Source organism: Topomyia yanbarensis, chromosome 2, assembly GCF_030247195.1.
Source record: "Topomyia yanbarensis strain Yona2022 chromosome 2, ASM3024719v1, whole genome shotgun sequence".
Lineage (NCBI taxonomy): Eukaryota > Metazoa > Arthropoda > Insecta > Diptera > Culicidae > Topomyia > Topomyia yanbarensis.
In genome coordinates this window covers 358,820,352-358,843,157 of record NC_080671.1, presented here as the reverse complement: position 1 = coordinate 358,843,157, position 22,806 = coordinate 358,820,352, and the positions used below count along the sequence as shown (strand labels likewise).

Here is a 22,806-nt window from a genome sequence, read left to right as displayed (position 1 = left end):
TTAACGTTTGTCCAACGAAAGACTAGCATTGGACGATTTTAAAACACGGATTTCTAAAAAAATGAGTTTTGCACACGTTACAAGTAAAAAAACTTTTTTACGCGCGACGCCAAGGATCGTGCGCTGTTCAATCAGCAGCAGCATCATAATCGTCGTCATCATAACAGTTTTAGCCTTCGCCTTGAAAGGTTTTGTTTGCTGATTGGTTGTAGCAACCAAGGCTGTGCAAGCCGTGAATAGGCTAGAAGTTTGTGTACCAGGTCAGTATTTGATGCCGTGTTGGTGCGGAGACAGGCAGGATTGTTGGCTGCGAGAGCGGTCGTTTGGTGGTGGTACCACGCGATAAGCGAGTGTTGGTGCGAAGGCAACGAAGTCTCACGTAAGCGGCGCCCCACCTTGGTGGTAGTAGTGGTTGCGTTGCATACAACCGGCGCTTGCGGCGGAGTGAGACAGAGCTGCATCTCGTTGGTGAAGCGTCTCGCTTCATCATCACTTATTCATCTGTGCTAGTGCAGAAACGGGCTTTTGTGTATTTGTGTACCTAGCCACGCTGCATAGTAAGGAAATACCCCTGGACCCACAGGTAAACAGCGGCTCCATCTTGGTAGTGGTGGTTGCGCTGTGTTCAACCCGAGCGTGACAGAGGGAGACAGCGAGAATCTGCAACTCTTCGAAGGACAGGTAGATTTTAATATAATTTTGCTAGTGTTAGTATTTAATTTACTTACTGTGTATGGTAGGCGAGATGGAGGATAGTGAGATGGAATCCTCCATTTCACAAGAGCAAAATTCTTCTGATCCCCCTCCCTCAACTCCCCTTAGAATAAAATTATACCCCCAAGTGTCTTCTGGACCTTGGCAGGTTTTCTTCAGGCGGAAAGGAAATCCATTAAACCTTGTGCAAATTGCACGGGATCTGACTTCACGATTTTCTGCTGTAACAGAGATCGTGAAAGTAAATAAAGATAAACTTCGAGTTAGCATTGATAACATTAGACAAGCTAACGAGAAGAAGAAAAAAAAGTTTACCGACCATCCTATTCATTGCGTGTAACTTTCGCTGGGTCTGCTTTGCCTAGCCATGTTCTCATTAATAAAATTCGTCTCCCCGTTCGCCTTTTCATCCCTCGTGTGATGAATTGCCTCAATTGTAAACAGCTTGGCCACACAGCCACTTACTGTTCCAATAAGGTACGGTGTGGCAAATGTGGGGGGCCTCATCAAGAGGATACATGCAATAAAAACTTAGAAAAATGTTTACATTGCGGAGAAACTTCACACGAGCTCCTTGCATGTCCCATATATAAATTGCGGGAGGATAAAATTAAACGATCCTTGAAGGAGAGATCTAAGCGCTCTTATGCAGAAATACTGAAAAATGCTACTCCTGAACCCACGGTCCCAGAAAACAGATACGCTATTCTATTGCCGAAAGAGTCTGACTCTGACGAAGCGTCCGAAGGTACATCATTTGTTTTACCTAGAGGATCCAGGAAAAGAAAACAATCCTCTTTTCCCAAACTGCCAAGCAAGGGCCTTAAAATTTCTCCTCCAACAAATAAATTGCGGCCAAAGCTAAAGAATTCCGATGCAATACCGAAGCCAGTCCCTCCCGGTTTTGTTAATGTACAATCCAAACAGAACACCATTACTGGAAATAATAAAACTTCAACTTCCTCCGAGCCTCAACCGGGGATAGGTTTATTGAATTTTTCTGAAATTGTTGATTGGATTTTCAAAGCATTCAATATTTCTGAACCACTAAAAAGTATACTTTCAGCGTTCCTCCCAACAATTAGAACATTTTTAGAGCAGCTGATTGCTCAATGGCCCATCCTTGCAGCGATTGTATCTTTCAATGGGTAATTCACCTCCTCCAATGAAAGATTCCATCACTGTTTTACAGTGGAATTGCAGAAGTATCATACCTAAAATTGACTCCTTAAAAATTTTGCTGCATAATTTGAAATGCGATGCTTTTGCTTTATGTGAAACATGGCTTACCTCAAACATTAATTTCAACTTGAATGATTTCAACATTATTCGCCTAGACCGAGACACCCCATATGGAGGAATGCTTCTAGGAATTAAAAAGTGCTATCCTTTCTATAGAATTAACATCCCCTTGTTTGCGGGCATTGAGGCTGTAGCTGTCCAAACGAATATTAAAGGCAAAGACATGTCTATCGCTTCTATATATATATACCTCCCAAAGCTCAAATTGGACAACGTCAGATCTTTGAGGTAGTGGAATCCATGGCTGCTCCGCGGCTGATACTGGGAGACTTCAACTCGCACGGAGTATTGTGGGGTTCCCTCTTCAATGATAATCGATCCTCTTTGATATACAATGTTTGTGACGAGCTCAATATGACAGTTTTAAATACAGGCGAAGCAACACGCATTCCCAGACCACCCGCACGACCAAGTGCATTAGATCTATCTCTATGCTCGACATCACTTCGGTTAGATTGCACGTGGAAGGTTGTACCTGATCCTCACGGTAGCGATCATTTGCCAGTCGTTATTTCAATTAACAGTGAATTAGGCCTCACGAATTCAATCAATGTCCCTTATGACTTGACACGAAATATTGATTGGAAAAAATACCAATCTTTAATTTCCACTTCTCTTGTTTCGACGGAAACCTACCGAAGAATATGAATTTCTAGCGGGTTTGATTATTGAAGCAGCAGAACAAACCCAAACGAAATGCAATCCTGGCATGACAATGAATAGCCGGCCTCCTAATCCCTGGTGGGACAAAGAATGCTCGGATGCATATGAAGCTAAACAAGTTGCTTACAAAGAAATTATGAAACGGAAAGGGTGTACACGTGCGAACTTTGAAAATTATTCGATTTTGCAAAACAAATTTGACAGTCTCCGTCGTGCCAAAAAGTCTAGTTATTGGAGACGTTTCGTTGATGGCTTGTCAAGAGAAACATCAATGAGTACTTTTTGGAACACAGCCAGAAGAATGAGGAATCGAAACGTAACTAATGAAAGCGAAGATTTTTCGAATCGCTGGATATTTAATTTTGCCAAGAAAGTTTGTCCAGATTCTGCTCCTGCGCAGAAAATCATTCGCGATGCTCCCACAAGTAACGATTCCATAGATTCGCCTTTGACAATGATGGAATTTTCAATTGCACTCCTCTCATGCAACAATAATGCTCCGGGTCCAGACAGAATTAAATTCAACTTGGTGAAGAATCTGCCTGACCTAGCAAAAAGACGCTTGTTGAATTTATTCAATAAGCTTCTTGAGCAGAACATTGTCCCGCACGACTGGAGACAAGTGAGAGTTATCGCCATTCCAAAACCCGGAAAACCAGCCTCCGACCATAACTCGTATCGACCGATTGCAATGCTATCCTGCATCAGGAAATTGTTGGAAAAAATTATCCTACGACGTCTCGACAATTGGGTTGAGGCGAACGGCTTGCTATCAGATACCCAGTTTGGTTTTCGGAGGGGAAAGGGAACGAATGATTGTCTGGCGCTACTTTCGTCAGAAATCCAACTAGCTTACGCAAAAAAAGAACAAATGGCGTCTGTGTTCTTAGACATAAAAGGAGCATTCGACTCTGTTTCCATTGATGTTCTCTCAGAGAAACTACATCAATGTGGTCTTTCACCAATATTAAATAATTATTTATACAACTTATTGTCAGAAAAGCACATGCATTTTTCATATGGCGATTTGGCAACATTTAGAATAAGTTACATGGGCCTCCCACAAGGTTCTTGTTTAAGCCCCCTTCTCTACAATTTTTACGTGAATGACATTGATAATTGTATTGTCAGCCCATGCACTCTAAGGCAACTTGCAGATGATGGCGTGGTTTCTGTTACAGGACCAAAAGCCATAAATTTACAACAACCACTGCAAGATAGTTTGGATAATTTATCAAGTTGGGTTTTGAAGTTAGGCATCGATTTCTCTACGGAGAAAACAGAGTTGGTTGTTTTTTCAAGGAAGCGTGATCCAGCTCAGCTTCAGCTTCAGTTAGTTGGTAGAACGATAGCCCAAGTCATGACCTTTAAATATCTCGGAATTTGGTTCGATTCTAAAGGTACATGGGGAGGCCACATTAGGTATCTGATAAAGAAGTGCCAACAAAGGATAAATTTTCTCCGAACAATAACCGGATCTTGGTGGGGTGCTCATCCAAGTGACGTGATAAGATTGTATCAAACAACGATACTTTCAGTAATGGAATATGGGTGCTTCTGTTTACGTTCAGCTGCAAACACTCACCTTATTAAATTGGAACGAATACAGTATCGTTGTTTACGAATCGCCTTAGGTTCCATGCAATCGACACATACGACGAGTCTTGAAGTACTAGCGGGAGTTCTTCCCTTAAAAGATCGATTCTGGGATCTCTCCTCTCGTTTACTTATACGATGTGAGGTTATGAATCCACTTGTAATTGAAAATTTCGAAAGACTTGTCGAGCTTCAATCCCAAACCAGATTCATGACAGTGATTACTTCAATCACATGTCACAAGAAATAACGCCTTCTAGTTATGTTCTGACATGTGTTAATATACTAGATACTCCCGATTCCACTTTATTTTTCGACACGTCCATGCAAGAGGAAATTCGTGGAATCCCGGATCACCAGCGCTCTCTGGAGACCCCTAAAATATTCATAAGTAAATACCAACACATTGACTGCCATAAAATGTTCTACACTGATGGGTCACGAATCAATGAGGCCACTGGGTTCGGTATTTTCAACAATAACACCTCGATCTCTTTCAAGCTTGCAGAACCTGCCTCCGTTTATACAGCCGAACTAGCAGCAGTTCACTATAGTCTGGAAATCATTGATACTTTACTTCCGAGTCATTATTTCATCCTCACAGATAGCCTCAGCACAATTAAGGCACTACGCTCATTAAAGCTTGATAATCACGCTCCGTTCTTTTTGAAGATGATACGAGAATACTTAACTAAATTAACAAATAAATCTTATCAAATTACCTTAGTGTGGATTCCCGCTCATTGTTCCATACCGGGTAATGAAAGAGCGGATAATTTAGCCAAAATAGGGGCGCTGGACGGTGACATCTATGAAAGACCTATTGCCTTCAATGAATTTTATAGCGCTTCTCGTCAGAGGACGCTTACTAGTTGGCAAACATCATGGGAAAATGGAGATCTGGGACGGTGGTTGCACTCAATTATCCCTAAAGTATCAACGAAGGCATGGTTCAAAGGGTTGGATGTAAGTCGAAACTTCATTCATGTAATGTCTAGACTCATGTCCAACCATTATACGTTGAATGCGCATCTCCACCGTATTGGGATCGCAGAAGATAATCAATGTGCTTGCGGAGAGGGTTACGAAGACATTGAACATGTTGTTTGGTCTTGCACTGAATATCGTGAAGCCGGATCCCAATTAATAGACTCCTTACGAGCCAGAAGAAAACCACCCTATGTACCTGTTCGTGATATCCTCGCTTTACGAGATCTTACATACATGAGTCATATTTATCATTTCCTGAAAACAATAAATATTCAAATATAATTATCCCCACAATGTTTCTAGTTTTTTTTCCCTTGCTACCCACAATCAATTTAGATTTCTTCGCAGTTAGTTAAGTTAGATAAAACGATATAAATAAAGAAAAAAAAAATAAACAAAGATTACAGAAAAACTATCAATAGGTTTACAATGAAATTCAAGAAAATAGAGTATAATTAAAAACATTCAAAATGATGATTATCCTCAGTGTTAGCATTAGAAAGTGATTTTTTTTATAACGTGATAGTCTTAAGAACCTTTGTAACATGTTATGTAAAAAAAACCCCGGCGTAAAAAAGCTTTTGCAAATGCCGTGTCAAATAAACGTTTTATGAAAAAAAAATCGTCGTCATGCGCTCTAGGGCTTTGGAGAGCCACTCAGAAACTAGCTGATTCTGTGTTCTTGAAAGTTTTTAGCTATAAATATGTTCAAACACATTGAGTGATTCAGTTTGTTATACATCATCGTACAGTAAACTTTTTTCTCTTGTTTGCTTGGTGGAAACATCATCCAGAATCTTCATTTGGCCAGCGTTCGGTGTTCTACGTAGCCGAGTCACTTAATAGATGTTCAGTGCATCTACTTCGTAACGAATCATTAGCGCTGTTTTGCAGCGAAGATCCTGTTGTATTGGTCCCCGTGTTTGTCCGCCTCCGAATTTGTCAGCTTTTGACCCGGTTTTGTCAGCCACATTCAAGATAAAGTCTTGTGGTTTGATTCTCCTATGTTACTTGTTGGGATTAAAGCAAAAGTCTTTTACTTAACTGTGCTAAGAATTCAAAATGTCGATGTTCTTAAAGTGATTAAAAATTTTCGATTTTTTTAGCTGATGCGATAATAGACTGATTCCAAAGAGTTGAGTGGGGGTTTAGTTAGTCCCAATCCATATGAAACATATATGTTCAGATTTTGTCAATTCTCAATACATAAGGGACCATTCATAAATTACGTAACGCTTTTAGGGGGGGGAGGTGGTTCTAGAAGTTGTTACATATTGTGACATAGGGGGGAGGGGGAGTAAGCTAGATCGTTACGTAACATGTTTTCATCGAAGAAAAAAAAAATTTCAAGGAATTTGTTACGTAATAGGGGAGGGGGGGATAACTAAATTTGTGACAATTTGTTACATGGGGGGAGGGGGGAGTCAATTTTGGGCAATTTTTGCGTTACGTAATTTATGAATGGTCCCTAATGGGGCTGACAAAATCGGCGATATTTCTGTATTTCTACGCATTTTTGTAAATATTTTTGAAAACATAAAGTACTGGTCTTCCAGAAACTGTAGCTAGTATCAATTGCAATTGATTGGTGTACGAAAATATGTAAGTCGTAGCATCGAATTCAAAATTATATGTTATATAATTAAAATTTCTGTATTTCTACGAAGTTTTCATTATTTTTTAGAAAATGCTTATTCTTTCAGAAACTGTAATTAGTAGCAAATAATGAATTATAAATGTGTAATGTAGCTTGAGAAAATATAATGTGACGATAATCGAAACAATTTGTTCGGATTGTCGTACTACGGATAATCGAATCATTTTCTATGGATAATCGAGTCTACGGATAATCGAATATGGCCTGTATTTCGTTTTTGGGTTTTTTGTCTTTTAATGTCTCGGCGGTATTTTTTCCTCTCCCGGGTGTACTGTCACACTGTTGTCTGAAAACTATGGAACTTTTGCATATTGTTTCAAAATATTTTGAAAAACAAAAATTGTTCAGAATTCATCAACTATTACTGAGGGATGATTCTGTGACAATCGTCTGTGGAGCGGGCGACTGGCAATTGGAAACCGTTAGTTTCATGAAAAGTTTTGTTAGTTCCATAAAAAGCAGCTTTACAATTAACTGCTTCACTGCTCCGTAAACAACAAATAGCCTGGCAGGAAAAATAAAAACACGCAGCAAAGAAATGCAAAGCATCCTCGATGATCAACGCGTTTTCTGTTTGACATTTCGAGGGACCGTCTAGTACTACCTGACTTAGTACCTCTTGAGCCACGGGAAACTCGTGAGTCCGCCGTCTCAATTAGTCTCTGACCTGATGCTTCTAGCTTTCATAACATGACGTCCTTAGTTCTTCTACGTACATTGAGCCATTTAGATACAAGTTTTATCAAGATTTACGCACATAAACGTCAGCAGCAACTCTACCCCACTCTGTTCGAGAGATTTTTCTCCAGAAATTGGTCGAAATTTCTTCAGAAACCGTTATCCCGTTTACTTGGGCAACAAGTTACTACTTCTCTCTCTCTCTCTCTCTCTCTCTCTCTCTCTCTCTCTCTCTCTCTCTCTCTCTCTCCAATTCCGTTGACGGACCGACATCATCTCGTCGCTGTTGTGCTATCTTTTGACAAACGTCATTTTGGGGCAAACTGAGTTAGATGTGCCATATTACTTGCCTAAAAAATCTCTACAAAGTGGCGTTTTCAGATTTTTGACATTTTGCTTGGTTACTGAGACATAGCGAGAAAAGCACTGAGAATTTTTAATTTTTTGCTTCAAATGAGTGTGTCTGGCAGGCATGCACAAGAACGGTGCTGCTCCGTGTCCTATTGCTTTGCACTGACTCATAATGTGTCAGCCTTAAATTCATTGAGCTAGTGCTTTCGCTGGTTTCCGATGAGCTAGAGTTAGCAAGTAGCACGAGCACCGATGAGCTAGATCCCTCGCTAGCACGGTGATAGCTAGCACGCTGCACGGAGCTATAGCTCAGCTATAGCAAAGCAGAATAAAAAAACAACGCGTTAGTGTGAGTAATGATGTCCGCATCGTTTTTTCAGCAACCTGTCGCACATTCATCAACGCATATTTCTTGCTTTGTCCTATTCTTTCGTTCCATAGCTTACACTACTGCACCGTTCTAGCTCATCGGACAAGCTTACCGTGCCAGCTCATTGAGTTAACTCGTGCTAGCTCACTGAGCTAGCTCACCGGGCTTGCTCGTGCCAGCTTACCGAGCTGGCTCATGGTGCTAGCTTATCGCGCTAACTCGTTGTGCTAGCTCTTCGAATCGTACAGCTCGAGCACGAAGGTTACCTAGCACGAGCGGTGTCAGTGCTTATTGCTTTTAGTTCGTTCAAAGCGGCCGCTCAGCTCGTGTTAGGCTCTCGTGCTGTGCTTCATGCATCCCTGGTGTCTGGAGATTGGCTCAAACTATCTTGATGTAAAAGATGGTTTTATGCAAGGTGCTTAGCAGGCATTGCATTTATCGCTCATATGAGTAAATGCGCCCGGATAGTTTGCTACTGCGACAATAAAAACTCACATTTTCACACGAAAAGCTATTGGCACTCACACAACTTCTCCGGATAAACACAGCGTGTTATTTCTCCGGATAAATAAAACAGCCGGAGAATGAGTGAATGAGTTTATCACGGTATCCTTTTTGCGTTCTCTGCTTTGCTGTCGTTATTCCAAAACACGATAAAACAAGTCTATCATACTTCTTTGCCGCTTTTCTTTGTAATTAAGTGTATTTTTTTGAAGTTTTTATTGATTTCCACGAAATTCAAATTCTATCACCTTCTCCGGTGAGAAGGAAAAAGTCAAATAAATTTTATCCGGAAAATCATTCTCACGCTATTTGTGGAGACGGAGAATTTTGCGACTCATCTTATCTCGGAAAAGTTGGACATCGGATAAGCTACTTCTCGCGTGAGTGAGAGAGAATTACAATCCCTGGTGCTTAGAGTTCTAAGGTGATTCGTCTTTGGCAGTAAGTAGGTGAAGAGTGAGGTAAGCGTGCAGCAGGCTGCGGGGAAGAAAAATGACAGCGAACAACTTTGTTTACCAACTGAAATCCAAGCAAACGTATGGAGAGAACTAGTAAACAATGTTGTTAGCTGTCGTTTCTAAAACCAACATGGCTGATCGCCATTTTTGAGGATCGTATCACCTGAGAATAAAAACTCCTTGGTTTTATGTGTAAAACTATCCGAAGAACAAAATGGTATAACCATTTTCAAAATAAAAATACACGAATTGTGAGAAAAATGCAGTTTAAGCTTTAAACAGGAAATATAGCATATTTGGCAACACTGTAACCAAAAATGACTATTTTTTCTAGATTCCTTGACTTATTTCCTTCAAAATGCATCTCACCGATTGTTTATAGACCAAATGAAGCCAAAGATACAAATAGAAGTTAATAATTGTTGATTTTTTTCTATGGAAAATTTTCCAAGCATGATTATGACACGCCATACAAATGTTGTCATCAATACACACCTATGATACGTGTGAGTTCGACTTTTGTTTACATTTATAGTAAAAACTGACAACATGGTCAACCGATCTTCGTAGTATTTGAGATATTAATACAGAATAGATAGACGCGTCAACTGTCTTCTTTGAATTGTTTATATTATTTATGAGTTTTAAGATATTCAATCTCAAACTTTAAAAATCGTTTTTCTCGAAATGTGCTAAATGTCATAAGATAGCACAACAGCGACGATCTGTATCTGTATATGTTAGTAGCATTCCACAAGTTTTCGTCTCCACATATTCTGCCAATTATGTTGTCCGCCTTGATATCATCCTGATGTCGTTTGCTTGTTCATGTTCATGTTAAGGTTGAACAGAGATAGCGCAAAAATTGAAAACGAAAAAAGCAGTTTTTTCCACACCGTGTGTAAGATCTTCATAAAAATCAATCAGCAGTACTGTAACAACAATCTACATAAGCTGATTGATTTTTATGAAGATCTAACACACGGTGTGAAAAAAACTGCTTTTTTCGTTTTTAATTTTTGCCCTTTCTCTGTCTAACCTTAAAACCGTGGACAATCTAAAACTATATGAATTTCTGGCGTCCAAAAGGGGGTATCACATAGGTTTCATTTTTTACGGTAAACAGGAAAAACTTCCGCATTTTCAAAACAATAGAATACATTACTTTATTAGTAGTTCAATGGTTCACGTGGCTATAAAAATAAGGTTATCACATGTACTACTTTTCATTTGACGAGGATGTTTGTAATTCGGAGGAGATGGGGAATATGGTATCTGTCGATTAAAATGAAGTAACTCGCTTTTTTCAACTTATTTTTTTATTTTGAGGTTTAACCTTACGGTCATTCGTCTCTTTTTCGAGTTATAGAATTCTTCGTAGAAAAATCTCTAACCTTATGTGTGGGGTTGGGAATCGAACCCAGGTGAGCTGCGTACAAGGCAATCGATTTACCAACTTCGAGTTAAAAAAGTTAATTTTAATGGAACTAGATAGAAAGACGATGTCTACCACGAAGTTGTAGGTCGGGTAATGATAAGTGTATCATCTGAAGACACGAACTTTGTAGATCCTGTAAGTTAAATTTTTACTAAATGGAGTGCAAGAATTAATGTCAGAGAGCAACTTTTGGTGCCATCTTACAATCTTAAATGGTGGGCGGTGGTCAGCTATTTTCGTCCGCGACCCTTATCACCTATTTTTATAGTGATTCATCAGCAGCGCTATCTTTGAAAATGAACCACTTTGGTAATGCAACTAATTTTTTCCGATCTTTTTTAATGCAAACAATTAAGCAGTCTTCATTTCGTTATATTCATATTTTGTCGCATGTAATTTTAAAGGTTCTTTGATTTGATGACATTGTATGGGAACACGTATCCGCCGGTTGATGCCAATCGAGCAGACATTTCTTTAGACTGAGCAAACTAATTTATTTGTTTGTTTAGTGTTTATTTGACCAACTAGGAATCGAATCCACTGGGTCTTTAATGCGCGTGGGGAATACGTATGGTCTTCTCTGAGTGAACTTTTAAATTATGTATGAGGGAATATTGACAATTCGCTAGAATAATTCAAAACCAATTACCAATTTGCGGCAATCATATCAACATAAGGAACAAATGTTTTATAGTCCCATTGAATGGTTTACATTTAGTCCATTACATAGTCAGTCAATTATACTGAGTTAAGAATAAGTACGTACTATTTGGAGACGGAGTGTGTTTGATTCGTGCATGGTATTAATATCGTTTATTTCTGTTTCGCGTCTTCATTGTAATATCGCATCGTTTATTTGAACGAGGTGGAAAGTTTCATGTTACGGGATCTCAATATGCTTGTGATAATACCTATAAAGGACCATTTATAAATTCTGCCACGCTATTAGGGGGAAGAGCCATGGCAAATAGTGACATAAATGGGATGCGAAGCACGTCATGTGCTTTGACGCAATCGGCCGTTTTACGTACGATTGCACGATGTATATAGGAAATTCGATAGAACATGGACACTTTTTAGTGCAGCAGGAGTATTGTGCTCTTACAAAAGAATGAAAAACTGAAATCATTTGGCTCGTATTAGACCAAGGGGATAAGAAGCGTGATAATTTGAGAGAAAGTTAGTTAGTATTGGGCAATATTTGCGTGACATAATTTATGAATGGTTAACTTTTAAACTAGTTTTTTATGATCCATTTAATATTGTCGACAACTCTGCCGACAGCCGGCTGTCCGGAATTCAAGTAGTTTTCGATGAAACAAAACGATAAACGGTTACCCAGAGTTTAATCGCTTTAACATCTAGAACATTTACGTATCCTACAGTCAATAAACTATTCAAACTTCTTATGCACGAAAATATATTCTCCGTCGCATCACTTGCTTGAGGCAAATCCTGACTTACGACCCACCCACTACCCAATCCGTGGCACTTACGGGAGTGTCACTGAGTCGGGACCTTCCGTTAAGTAAGTACCACATCAACACTTCCTTTTTCGTATCCCAAGTTACGGTAAACGCATCTTACAATCTTAAATGGTACCAACTGGTAAAGCAAAATTGTCTATGGTCCTAACAATATGGGTATTTTTAAACTAGCTGAGGAGATTCTTATATCCGCAAGTCAACCCAGTGAACGAGGAGACGGCTAGGCGAATTAAACTAGATGAAGGCGATCGGTAGGCCAATGAAACTTTGTTCTAGCTTACCTAGCTGTAAAAGTAGTGTGGGAATTTATGACACAACTTGAAAATTTAAAATGGCAACTTTCAATTGCTACCTATTCAACAAACCCGTTCCAAAAATACCCGATTGTAGGAACTTGGCAGACAGATGGCACGATCAGAAGTTGACGTTTTTGATTCCAAAATGACATCATTTCCATCATCTACTTGTCATACCCGTTCTAAAAATCAATTGGTCGCAAAACCTCATTGAACTTTGTACTATGACCCTCCATGAGTATGCATCCATATAAAACCGAAAGATAACTGCTGTGGTCTACTAGGAGGTTGATAACAGTCTATTATCTTTCTCCGGACAAAACCAGCCTAGAGGCCGTATGGCATCCGGCGGGTTGAAGAATTTCAACCAAGAATTGATCCACTGGGTTCCTGTTCCCATGTCGTAAGAGACGACTGAAAAACAGGAGTCCTCAAGTCAAGGTGTTTCTCCGTGCCGAGGACTGAATGGCTGGCAGGACTAAAATATGCCAGTCGCACACGGAGTGTCGTCGGTCTTATTCTTGCTGTGGTAAGCGAATCTCTGACACAAAGGACGTTTGTTTCTTCGCAAATCGTGGGATTCAAATGATGGTCATGTCCCTAATATCCGATTCGGGGTTCACTACAGGCGATTATAAGCAAACGTGTTTGGTATCTTCTAGTTGCTGTACAACAATTGGTGATGATGAAATGTGTAGTGCTGTAATCGAGTATGGTTAGAGTAGCACAAATTTATCTTCAGCATAAACGTACAGCAACTATGAATCTATCCCGCCTTGTGCAGGAAGGAAAAGCTTCCATAGCTTTGGTTCAAGAACCGTATTTCCATAAAGGAAACTTGTATGTTGGAAAGCTACTTAACCCCGTCTTCGTAGCTTTCAACAAAAACGTGAAATGCCTTGTGCATGTGTACTTGCGAATAGTGCTATTGACGCTTGTCTTATATCCGACCTCACTACTCGCGATATTTGTGCTGTCACGGTAAATATGATTGTTGACAACATAAACAAGAAATACGTCTATTGTTCGGCATATTTGCCGCATAATGAAGCATCACATTCTGATGATTTCAAAAGGGTTGTATCATACTGTGGCAGAAATGGGTTTCCTCTCATAATCAGCAGTGATGCAAATGCCCACCATATGATTTGGGGCAGCTCAGATATCAATTTGAGAGGCACCGAATTAATAGAATACTTAAGTAGTACAAATCTGCACATTCTTAATGCAGGAAACCGCTCAACATTTGCACGAGCTGGCAGAGGAGAGGTGTTAGATGTAACTCTCTCTCAGTATTACGCATGAGTTGGCAAACTGGCTACATCGTCTTTGATCATTTAAACGTCTCGCTGGATATCGTCACCTATCGTAATATCAAATCTACGAACTGGGACCTCTACGAAGAGGGCTTGGCGACTAGGTTTCATGGGTATCTTCCGATGATTGAATCTCCAAGTTACTTGAAAGAGGTCGTCGATAAAACAAGCTCATTCATAGTAGCAGCATACCAAGAGGCTTGTCCGCTTCGAGTTATGCGTGCTTCTAGAGGAACACCTTGGTGGAGTACCGAACTTGTTCGACTCAAAAAGTTATGTAGAAGAGCTTGGAATCGCAGACGCAGGAACGGGTCGGAGGCATTTAAGTTGGCTCGCAAAGCATACAGAAATGCCTTTCAATCTTCTAAGCGAAGTGGTTGGAAAAGCCTCAGCACAAATGTCTCAAGTCTCAACGTGGCTAGTAGATTAAATAAGTTACTTTCGAAAACGAAAGACTTTCATATCAGTTCGATTAGAACTGCTAATGGTGAATACTCGTTTGACGAAGATGTAGTACTCAACTGTCTTTTTGACACACACTTTCCAGGCTGTACGGAGCCATCACTGACGACTGCCTCTGAGTTTATTTCAGGTAGTTCTGACTCTTGGGCATTTGCTCGTAGAATTGTGACAACCGAACCGATCAAATGGGCGATTGAAAGTGGTTCTCCGTATAAATCTCCGGGAAAGGACGGAATTATTCCAGTTTTACTACAAAAAGGATAGGAACACTTCAAGTATATTTTGAAAAAGGTTATTACTTGTAGTCTTGCAACAGGATACATTCCATTAGCATGGCGGGAAATAACTGTCAAATTCATTCCCAAAGGCGCCCGTCACTTATGAGGAGGCAAAGAGCTTTAGATCGATCAGTCTGACCTCCTTCCTTCTCAAATCAGTGGTGCATTTAATCGACCACTACATTCGGGATGGTAGCTTGGGCGAGCACCCGCTGCATGAAATGCAACATGCATATCAGCGGGGGAAGTCTACTACTACCCTGTTACACAATGTTGTCTACGACATTGAAAAAGCTTTTTCACAAAAGCAACCTAGTTTAGGAGTTTTTCTCGATATTGAAGGTGCTTTTGACAACGTGTCTTTCGAATCCATTTTAGAAGTAGCACGAGGTCATGGAGTTCCTTCATATATCACGAACTGAATACACGCAATGCTTAGCAATCGACATCTGTGCTCTTCGTTAAGACAAGTTGAGATAATGAAACTGAAAGTCTGCGAATGTCCTCAAGGTGGTGTGCTGTCACCACTTCTATGGTACCTTGTCGCCGATGGCTTGTTGAGGAAACTTGATAAGCTTGGGATTCCGACGTATGGTTTCGCCGATGATTATCATATAATGATCACCGGTATTTGCACTTTTTGATTTTATCATGCAACAAGCCTGATGTGGTGGTGAGCAATGGTGTCTTCATGTTGGGCTATCAGTTAATCCAAATAAAACATCAATGGTGCTTTTCACGCAACGAAGGATTACAACCGGAGCTCGTCCATTGCAGTTCTTTGACTCTGAAATTATTATCGCAGATCAAGTTAAGTACGTTGGAGTAATTCTTGACTCAAAACTTAATTGGACAGCTCACATCGATTTCAGGATCAAGAAAGCTTGCATGGCCTTCGGCCAATGTAGACGGGCATTCGGCAAATCTTGGGGACTTAAACCCAAGTCCATTCATTGGATCATGACAATCCAATCAAAGTTAAACCATCTCCAGTGGATGGTCTTGATGGCGATGACTGGTGCGTTCTCGACAACACCTACTGCTGCTCTAGAGGCACTCTTGAACATAAAACCACTACATGTGTTTCTGAAGCAAGAAGCACTTTCTTGTGCATACCGTCTTAAGCTTACTGGGCTCTGGAACGGTAACCCAATAGATCGTGCAATTAGCCATACATGACTGTGGCCGCAAATGGTTACCTGGGATGAGTATACACTTGCCCCCCAGTGACTTTACACTCACATGTAGATTTCCTTTTAAAACTTTCAATGTGACAATTCCTCTTTGGGAGAAATGAGTGTCTGGCTGGATGGAGCGACAACTTGAAGAATACGTAGTTTGTTATACTGATGGTTCTTTGTTGGAGGGCCGAGCCGATGCTGGTGTCTATTGTCATGAAATGAGATTACACCAATCTCATTCGCTTGGAGGATACTGTACCGTATTCCAAACAGAAATCTTTGCGATTCTGTGTGGCGTACAATCATCACCTTAACAGGGAATTTGCAGTAAAAGAATTTATTTTTGCTCTGACAGTCAGGCTGCCCTGAAAGCACTTAGTTCGGCAGATTCGAGATCGAAATCGCATGTCGAACTCAAATCGAAGAACTTAGCCTTTCAAATGCTATCTACCTTCTATGGGTACCTGCTCATTCCGGTATTACTGGAAATGAATGGGCAGACGAATTGGCTAGAGCTGGCGCTTCGACTGACTTCATTGGTCCTGAACCAGTTCTACCACTGTCGATAAGTTGGATAAAGCACAAGATTCGCTCTTGGGCAGCATCCGAACATGCCAACCATTGGGGTAGCTTGAAAACTTGCGTTCAAACAAAGATGTTTCTGCCGGATGTGAGTCCGAAAATGTCAAAGAATTTGTTGCATTTTTCCAGCAACAATTGCAGTATTCTAGTCAGGACACTGACTGGACATTACAAACTCAATTATCACATGGCTACTATTTAGCGCGCTGAGTATTATTCATGTGATCTTTGTGAATCCGATTACGGAACATCATATCATTTGATATGCAACTACCCTGTATTAATGCGATTACGCATCGGAATTTTTGGTTCGTGCATACTTGCGAATAAGGATACTGACGCGTCTCATATCGGAGCTCACAACTCGAAATATCTGTGTAGTTACAGTTACACTGACGGTCGGTAACATAGTTATAAAGTATGCATATTGTTCAGCATATCTACCGCATAACTATCATCTCATTCTGATGATTTCAAAAGCTGGGCTTTCGCTCATTATCGGTAGTGACGCAAATGCTCATCATATCATTTGGGCGGCTCAGACATCAATCTGAAAGAATTTCGCATGAGCTGGGAAATTGGCAGGTTTCAAATGAAACTGAACCGTCTCTATCTGATCATAAATATATATTTTTCGATCATTTTGATGTTTCCTTCATAATTCTAAATCTGCAAACAGGAACCTCTTTTTGGCAAACTTGGCGACTAAATTTCATGGATATTTTCCAACAATTAGTCAACTAGACGACTTGGATGACGTCGTGGATGCGACAAACTCATTCTAGCAGTATCCTACGAATAAGCTTGTCCACTTCGTACTGTTCAATCGACTAAGAGAACCACTTGGTGGAGGACTGGGCTTGAAAGAATGAAGATGAATACGAGAAGAGGTTGGAACCGGCGACTTTCAGGTCGGCTCATTGTGAAGGTAGGCGATGTCTTAGGGTGCTTGCAGAGTGGCGGCGAGAAGCTGAGTAGGGGTTGGTACTGACAGTACGATGCAATATGCGAGAAACCTGCTTGCAGCATATCAAATGGAGCCTGTCAGAGTAAAAGCAGGCAGTCGGCGCAGATCCGTTCGGCATTTACTCTGACATAATACCTTTGGTTTGCAGCAAGCAGGTTTCTCGCATCTCGCATCCCAATGTCAGTACCAGCCCCAGCTCAGCTTCTCGTGGCCACTCTGTAAGCGGCCTTAGATCTGAAGAGCTGACTGGCTGGCAAAACCTATGCATCTCTAGTCTGAACGAGGCTAGCAGGTTAAATAAAATTCTTTCAAAATCGAATGATTTTCAGATGAACTCCTTAAAAACCAGGAATGGTGTTTTTGTGACGGACGCAAAAGACGTTCTTAATTGTCTCTTCGACGCACACGATCTCATTCTGGTGATTCGGACTCGTGGGCGTTAGCACCTACATTAATTACCATTGAATCGGTCAAGTGAACAATTGAGTGCTTTGCTCCATACAAATCGCCTGGAGAAGATGGAATTTTTCTTGTCTTCAAAAAGCTTTTGTTTTCCAGTTTTCCTACCGAGTATATTCCGAAGGCATGGCGAGAAATAACTCGATTCATTCCCAAAGGGGGGCGCTTAAGCTATGAAGAAGCCAAGAATTTTAGGCCTATCAGCATAAGTTCTTTTCTTCTTAAAGCTTTGGAACGGATAATCGATCATCACATCAGGAACGTTAGTTTAGTTGAATACCCACTGTACAAAATGCAATATGCATATCAGTGTGAGAAATCCACGATCACTCTGCTTCACGATGTTGTTTACAACATTCAGAAGGCCTTCTCGCTCAAGCAATCTAGCTTGGGTGTATTCCTAGACATTGAAGGTGTTTTTGACAATGTGTCAACGCGCGTTCGTGGGGTATCTGTATGCATCTTGGGTTGGATAAACACAATGCTTAGTAACCGGCACTGAAACATGCAGAGACACGGAAGTTTAGTATTTGCGGTTGTTCTCAGGGTGGCGTTATGGAAACTGGTTGCCGATGGCTTGTTGAAGAAACTCAATGAGCTTGAATTTACAACCTACGGGTTTGCTGACGATTGCCAAATACTAATTACATCGGAACAATCCTTGATTTAATGCAACAAGCATTAAGAGCTGTCGAACAGTGGTGTCGACGGTTCTCTGATGGAGGGACGTGTTGGTGCTGGTGTCTACTGTCGTGAAATAAGATTGGAACAATCTCACTCGCTAGGTAGATACGGCATTGTTTTTCAAGCAGAAATCTTCGCGGGGTGCAATCGGCCCTCCATCAGAGCTTGTCCGGCAAACAGCCGAGCTCAGTGATTTCGAAAAATCTCCTAATTTTTTTGTAACTCCCTTGCGGTATGCTGACCAGGGCTTTAATCGCAATTTCAAATATCACATGGCATCTATTCAGCGCGCTAAGTATTTTTCATGTGATCTTTGTGAATCCGACTACGGACCGTCATATCATCTGATATGCAACTGCCATAAGTAGCGCAATTACGATTTCGAGTTTTCGGCCGTCCTTACATACGGCATCCTTACGGCACCATGTTTGGACGATTGAAGCTCAGAGACATACTAAAGTTTCTTATCCAATGTGGTAAAGAGGTTTAGGCTTACTCGCTGGCGATTTGAACTACCTGATGTTTGTTTTTGTGCTGTTATTTTCCTCACCCTTCCAATTCTAGTTCCTCCCTCCTCCTTCTCCTTTCCTTCCACTCAGGAAATGATGAGAAGACACGGCAAGGCACAAATCCCCGACTACGTACGGGGAACGTGCCATTAGAGCCAATATGTTCTGATTCCTGTTGATGAGATGTATTGAAATCGAATCTGTTTTCAGCTAGCAATCCAATAAGTAGCAATATGCAATATTCAGGTAGAGGAGAGGTAGGAAAGAAAACGTTTAATAACTCTGTAACGGCTCAGAAATTTGAAAAAAAAAAGATTTTGCATGACCTTTCAAGAGGTTCTCAATGTTAAACTAAATACTCTCTATATTCCTCTATTTCCAGAAGCGAAATACACCCACTAAATAAACCCCTTATGCCTATGTTGAAACTTTAATGATTCTCAAATGTGCCACGGCGAAATCCAATATTAAAGTCATGACAGGAAACGAAAAACCATTCCCAGATCAGCAAGCGGGGAAAACTGAACCATCAAGCAACCCAGATTCCACCGCTTCCATAATTGAACTAACGGTCGGAAACAAGGTTAAACAAGGGTTGTTGCGTTTTGCTATATTTATAATTAAATTTAATTACATAATCGTCGGCTTACCTTTCCAGCGCTGAAACCGAACTCCTTTCCCCAGCGCATCATCATTATCATCCTCGGCGCGTTTGTCCGGGATGAATAGTTTAACAAAATCTCGATACTCTCTTTGATACGTCTGGATACTCGTAGGCGAATTCTGCTGAACCACCACCAGAACATCTCCCCGCTGTTTAAATTGCTCAACCCTCTCACTAGGATCCATCGTTTGATCAATATTGCTGTTATTGCTGTTACCGATACCGCTATCTTCACGACCGATTTTCTCCAAACTTTCACCCGACGAGAACTGAAGGGCACGTGTCTCCACTGGTTGTAAAAATCTGCACAGGGCAACAACAAGAAAAACTGCGGGAATCAGCAGTTTTTGGCTGGTACTGTCCCGATCCGAGTGCCTCATGTGGAAAAGTATGACGGCCCTTGATTGTGCTGTGCTGGGGTTTTCAAATCGTGACGATGTTTTTATTGCCCTTGTCGCTGAAGTTTTCCGCGGCTGGTGGATAAATTGATATGATGTTGTTTTGTTTGCAGGATCGCGGTTTCTCTCTCGCGAAACCGAAGCTCGACTTTCGGCGAAATTTTCGACTCATCGCGTTTCAATTGCTAACCGGTTTTCGGGTACTCGATCATGGAGACAATTTCCCGTTTCTACCATTTCTCATCGAAGAGAAACGAGCGGGTTATATGAAATGATTCAATTATTGGTACACTCACGCTCTGGTGGTGCGCATCACGACTGTTTACGTTTCTTGATAAATAATAAAAGAAAATATGAAAGAAAACACTGTTCAATGCGCCGAAAGCATCGGAAATCATATGTAAAATAACACACGTCTGACGGTTAACGTTTTCGAAATGCCGACGGGCTCGTCGAATCGAGGGGTTTAAACACTTCAGTATGGCATGGTGATGCACGAGTTTTCCTTTAGAAATGAATCTGAAAGAATAGAAACAAAGTAAACATTAGACTGGGAGTTTGTGGGATGAGCAATGTCATTCGCAAGCAATTGTTTTGCCTTTCTCATATAAAGAAAGGCTATGCAATCACTGTAAAAATCGACTTTTTAACGGAGGCCCGGAGGGCCGAGTGTCATACACCATTCGATTCAGTTCGTCGAGATCGGCAAATGTCTGTGTGTGTGTATGTATGTATGTGTGTATGTGTGTGTGTATGTGTGTGTGTGTCATTTAAACTCACACAATTTTCTCAGAGATGGCTGAACCGATTTTCGCAATCTTAGTTTCATATGAAAGGTATAACGCTCCCATAAGCTGCTATTGAATTTTTAGTTGATCCGACTTCCGGTTCCGGAGTTACGGGTTGAAGAGTGCGGTCACACAGCAAATTCCCATATAAACTGGTACCACCATGATGTTCAAATGATGTAAAACATGTTAAAATTGATGTAACATTACTCTAGTTTGCGAATCTGGATCAATAATGATCAATCAAAGCAGCTTTGACCATATTGGCCACCTATGACAGTTTATGACGCCCCCGGGGAACCCGCCAAGTTCCTAAGCTAATATCACACCCATTCCACAACGAATTCTCTACCGATTTTTACAAACTTGATTTCAAATGAAAGATACAGTAATACCATTGACTGCTGCTGAATTTCATTCTGTTCTGACTCTTGCTTCCGGAGTTACAGGGGTGTTAGTAAGGATACACTGGAATTTCCCATATAAATCGGTACAATCGTAATACCTCAGAGGCTAAAAACTATTGAAATGGTCACCAAATTACTTCTAATCTCAGATCTAGATCACTAATTGCCAATCAAACATTCTTTGAATATATTGTCCACTATCGACGATTCCGGAAGTCCGGAATTCCGGGCATATTCCACAAATAAAGTCACATCGGTTCTTCGGTGATGACTGAACCGATTTTCTCAAACCAAGTCTCAAATGGAAGGCAAAATATGCAGCTGAGTATTGCATCAGAGCCCCTCCGCCCACCCCCCCCCCCGCCATGCCCTTACATCTTCCTCCTTCATAACTACCGTCCCCTTGGACCACCCTCACGCCCGCAATTCCTTCATCCACCCCGTATACCGAAATAAGATGAAGGATTTCTGACTCATCCTCCACTCCCACTCTACTAACCCCCCATTCCCTCCACTTTTAAACCCATTCCACCAACTTTTCAAAATATAATCACATGAAGATAACATTGAACTCATGCTGATTAAGCTAATTAAATACTATTCTTTTGCCTTTCTCATATAGAAAGGTTACGCAATTGCTCCAAAAACCGACTTTCTAACCGAGGCCCGGAGGGCCGAGTCTCATATAACATTCGACTCAGTTCGCCGAGATCGCAAAATATCTGTGTGTATGTATGTGTGTATGTGTGTATGTATGTATGTATGTATGTATGTATGTATGTATGTATGTATGTATGTATGTTTTTTTTTACAATGGAGAAGACCTTTATGTCCTAGCCCAGTACACGTGCTAACGGTAGGGTCCAATCTACCACACGGGGTGCACTGGGGGCGTGTCGGACTCGAATGGTGACCAGCCATTAATACCGACTAAACTCCATTGGGCTCCGCCATCATTCCTCCCAGGAACTACCTCTCGGTATTACTTCTGGGGGGATGGCTGTACTAAGTGCACTCATTCACTCTCACTCACGCGATCATACATCCTGTGTGAGGCTTACTTGGGTGCTCTCTCAATCACACTTTGATTCACTCTCAAACACTCCCACATGAGGCTGACTTTTGTGCTCACCTTTTACGTTCCATGCGAGGCTGACTTGTGTGCTCACCTTACTCATTCCTTGCTAGGCTTACTTTTGTGCTCGCCCTACCCATCCATGTGAGGCTGACTTGGGTGCTCACCCTATCACCTGATTCACTCTCAATCGTGATGTATGTATGTATGTATGTATGTATGTATGTATGTATGTATGTATGTATGTATGTATGTATGTATGTATGTATGTATGTATGTATGTATGTATGTATGTATGTATGTATGTATGTATGTATGTATGTATGTATGTATGTATGTATGTATGTATGTATGTATGTATGTATGTATGTATGTATGTATGTATGTATGTATGTATGTATGTATGTATGTATGTATGTATGTATGTATGTATGTATGTATGTATGTATGTATGTATGTATGTATGTATGTATGTATGTATGTATGTATGTATGTATGTATGTATGTATGTATGTATGTATGTATGTATGTA

General features: G+C 40.8%; 1 protein-coding gene across 1 annotated transcript in view; it reads right to left on the bottom strand.

Moving 5' to 3' along the window:
- LOC131684320 (uncharacterized) overlaps window positions 1-22,806 on the bottom strand; it is a 346,758-nt gene that overhangs the window by 215,109 nt on the left and 108,843 nt on the right. Inside the window, exon 2 of the mRNA XM_058967082.1 lies at window positions 19,593-20,523. Coding sequence (XP_058823065.1) covers window positions 19,593-19,986 — 394 coding nt within the window. The 5' untranslated portion in view covers window positions 19,987-20,523. The remainder of the gene's footprint in view (window positions 1-19,592; window positions 20,524-22,806) is intronic.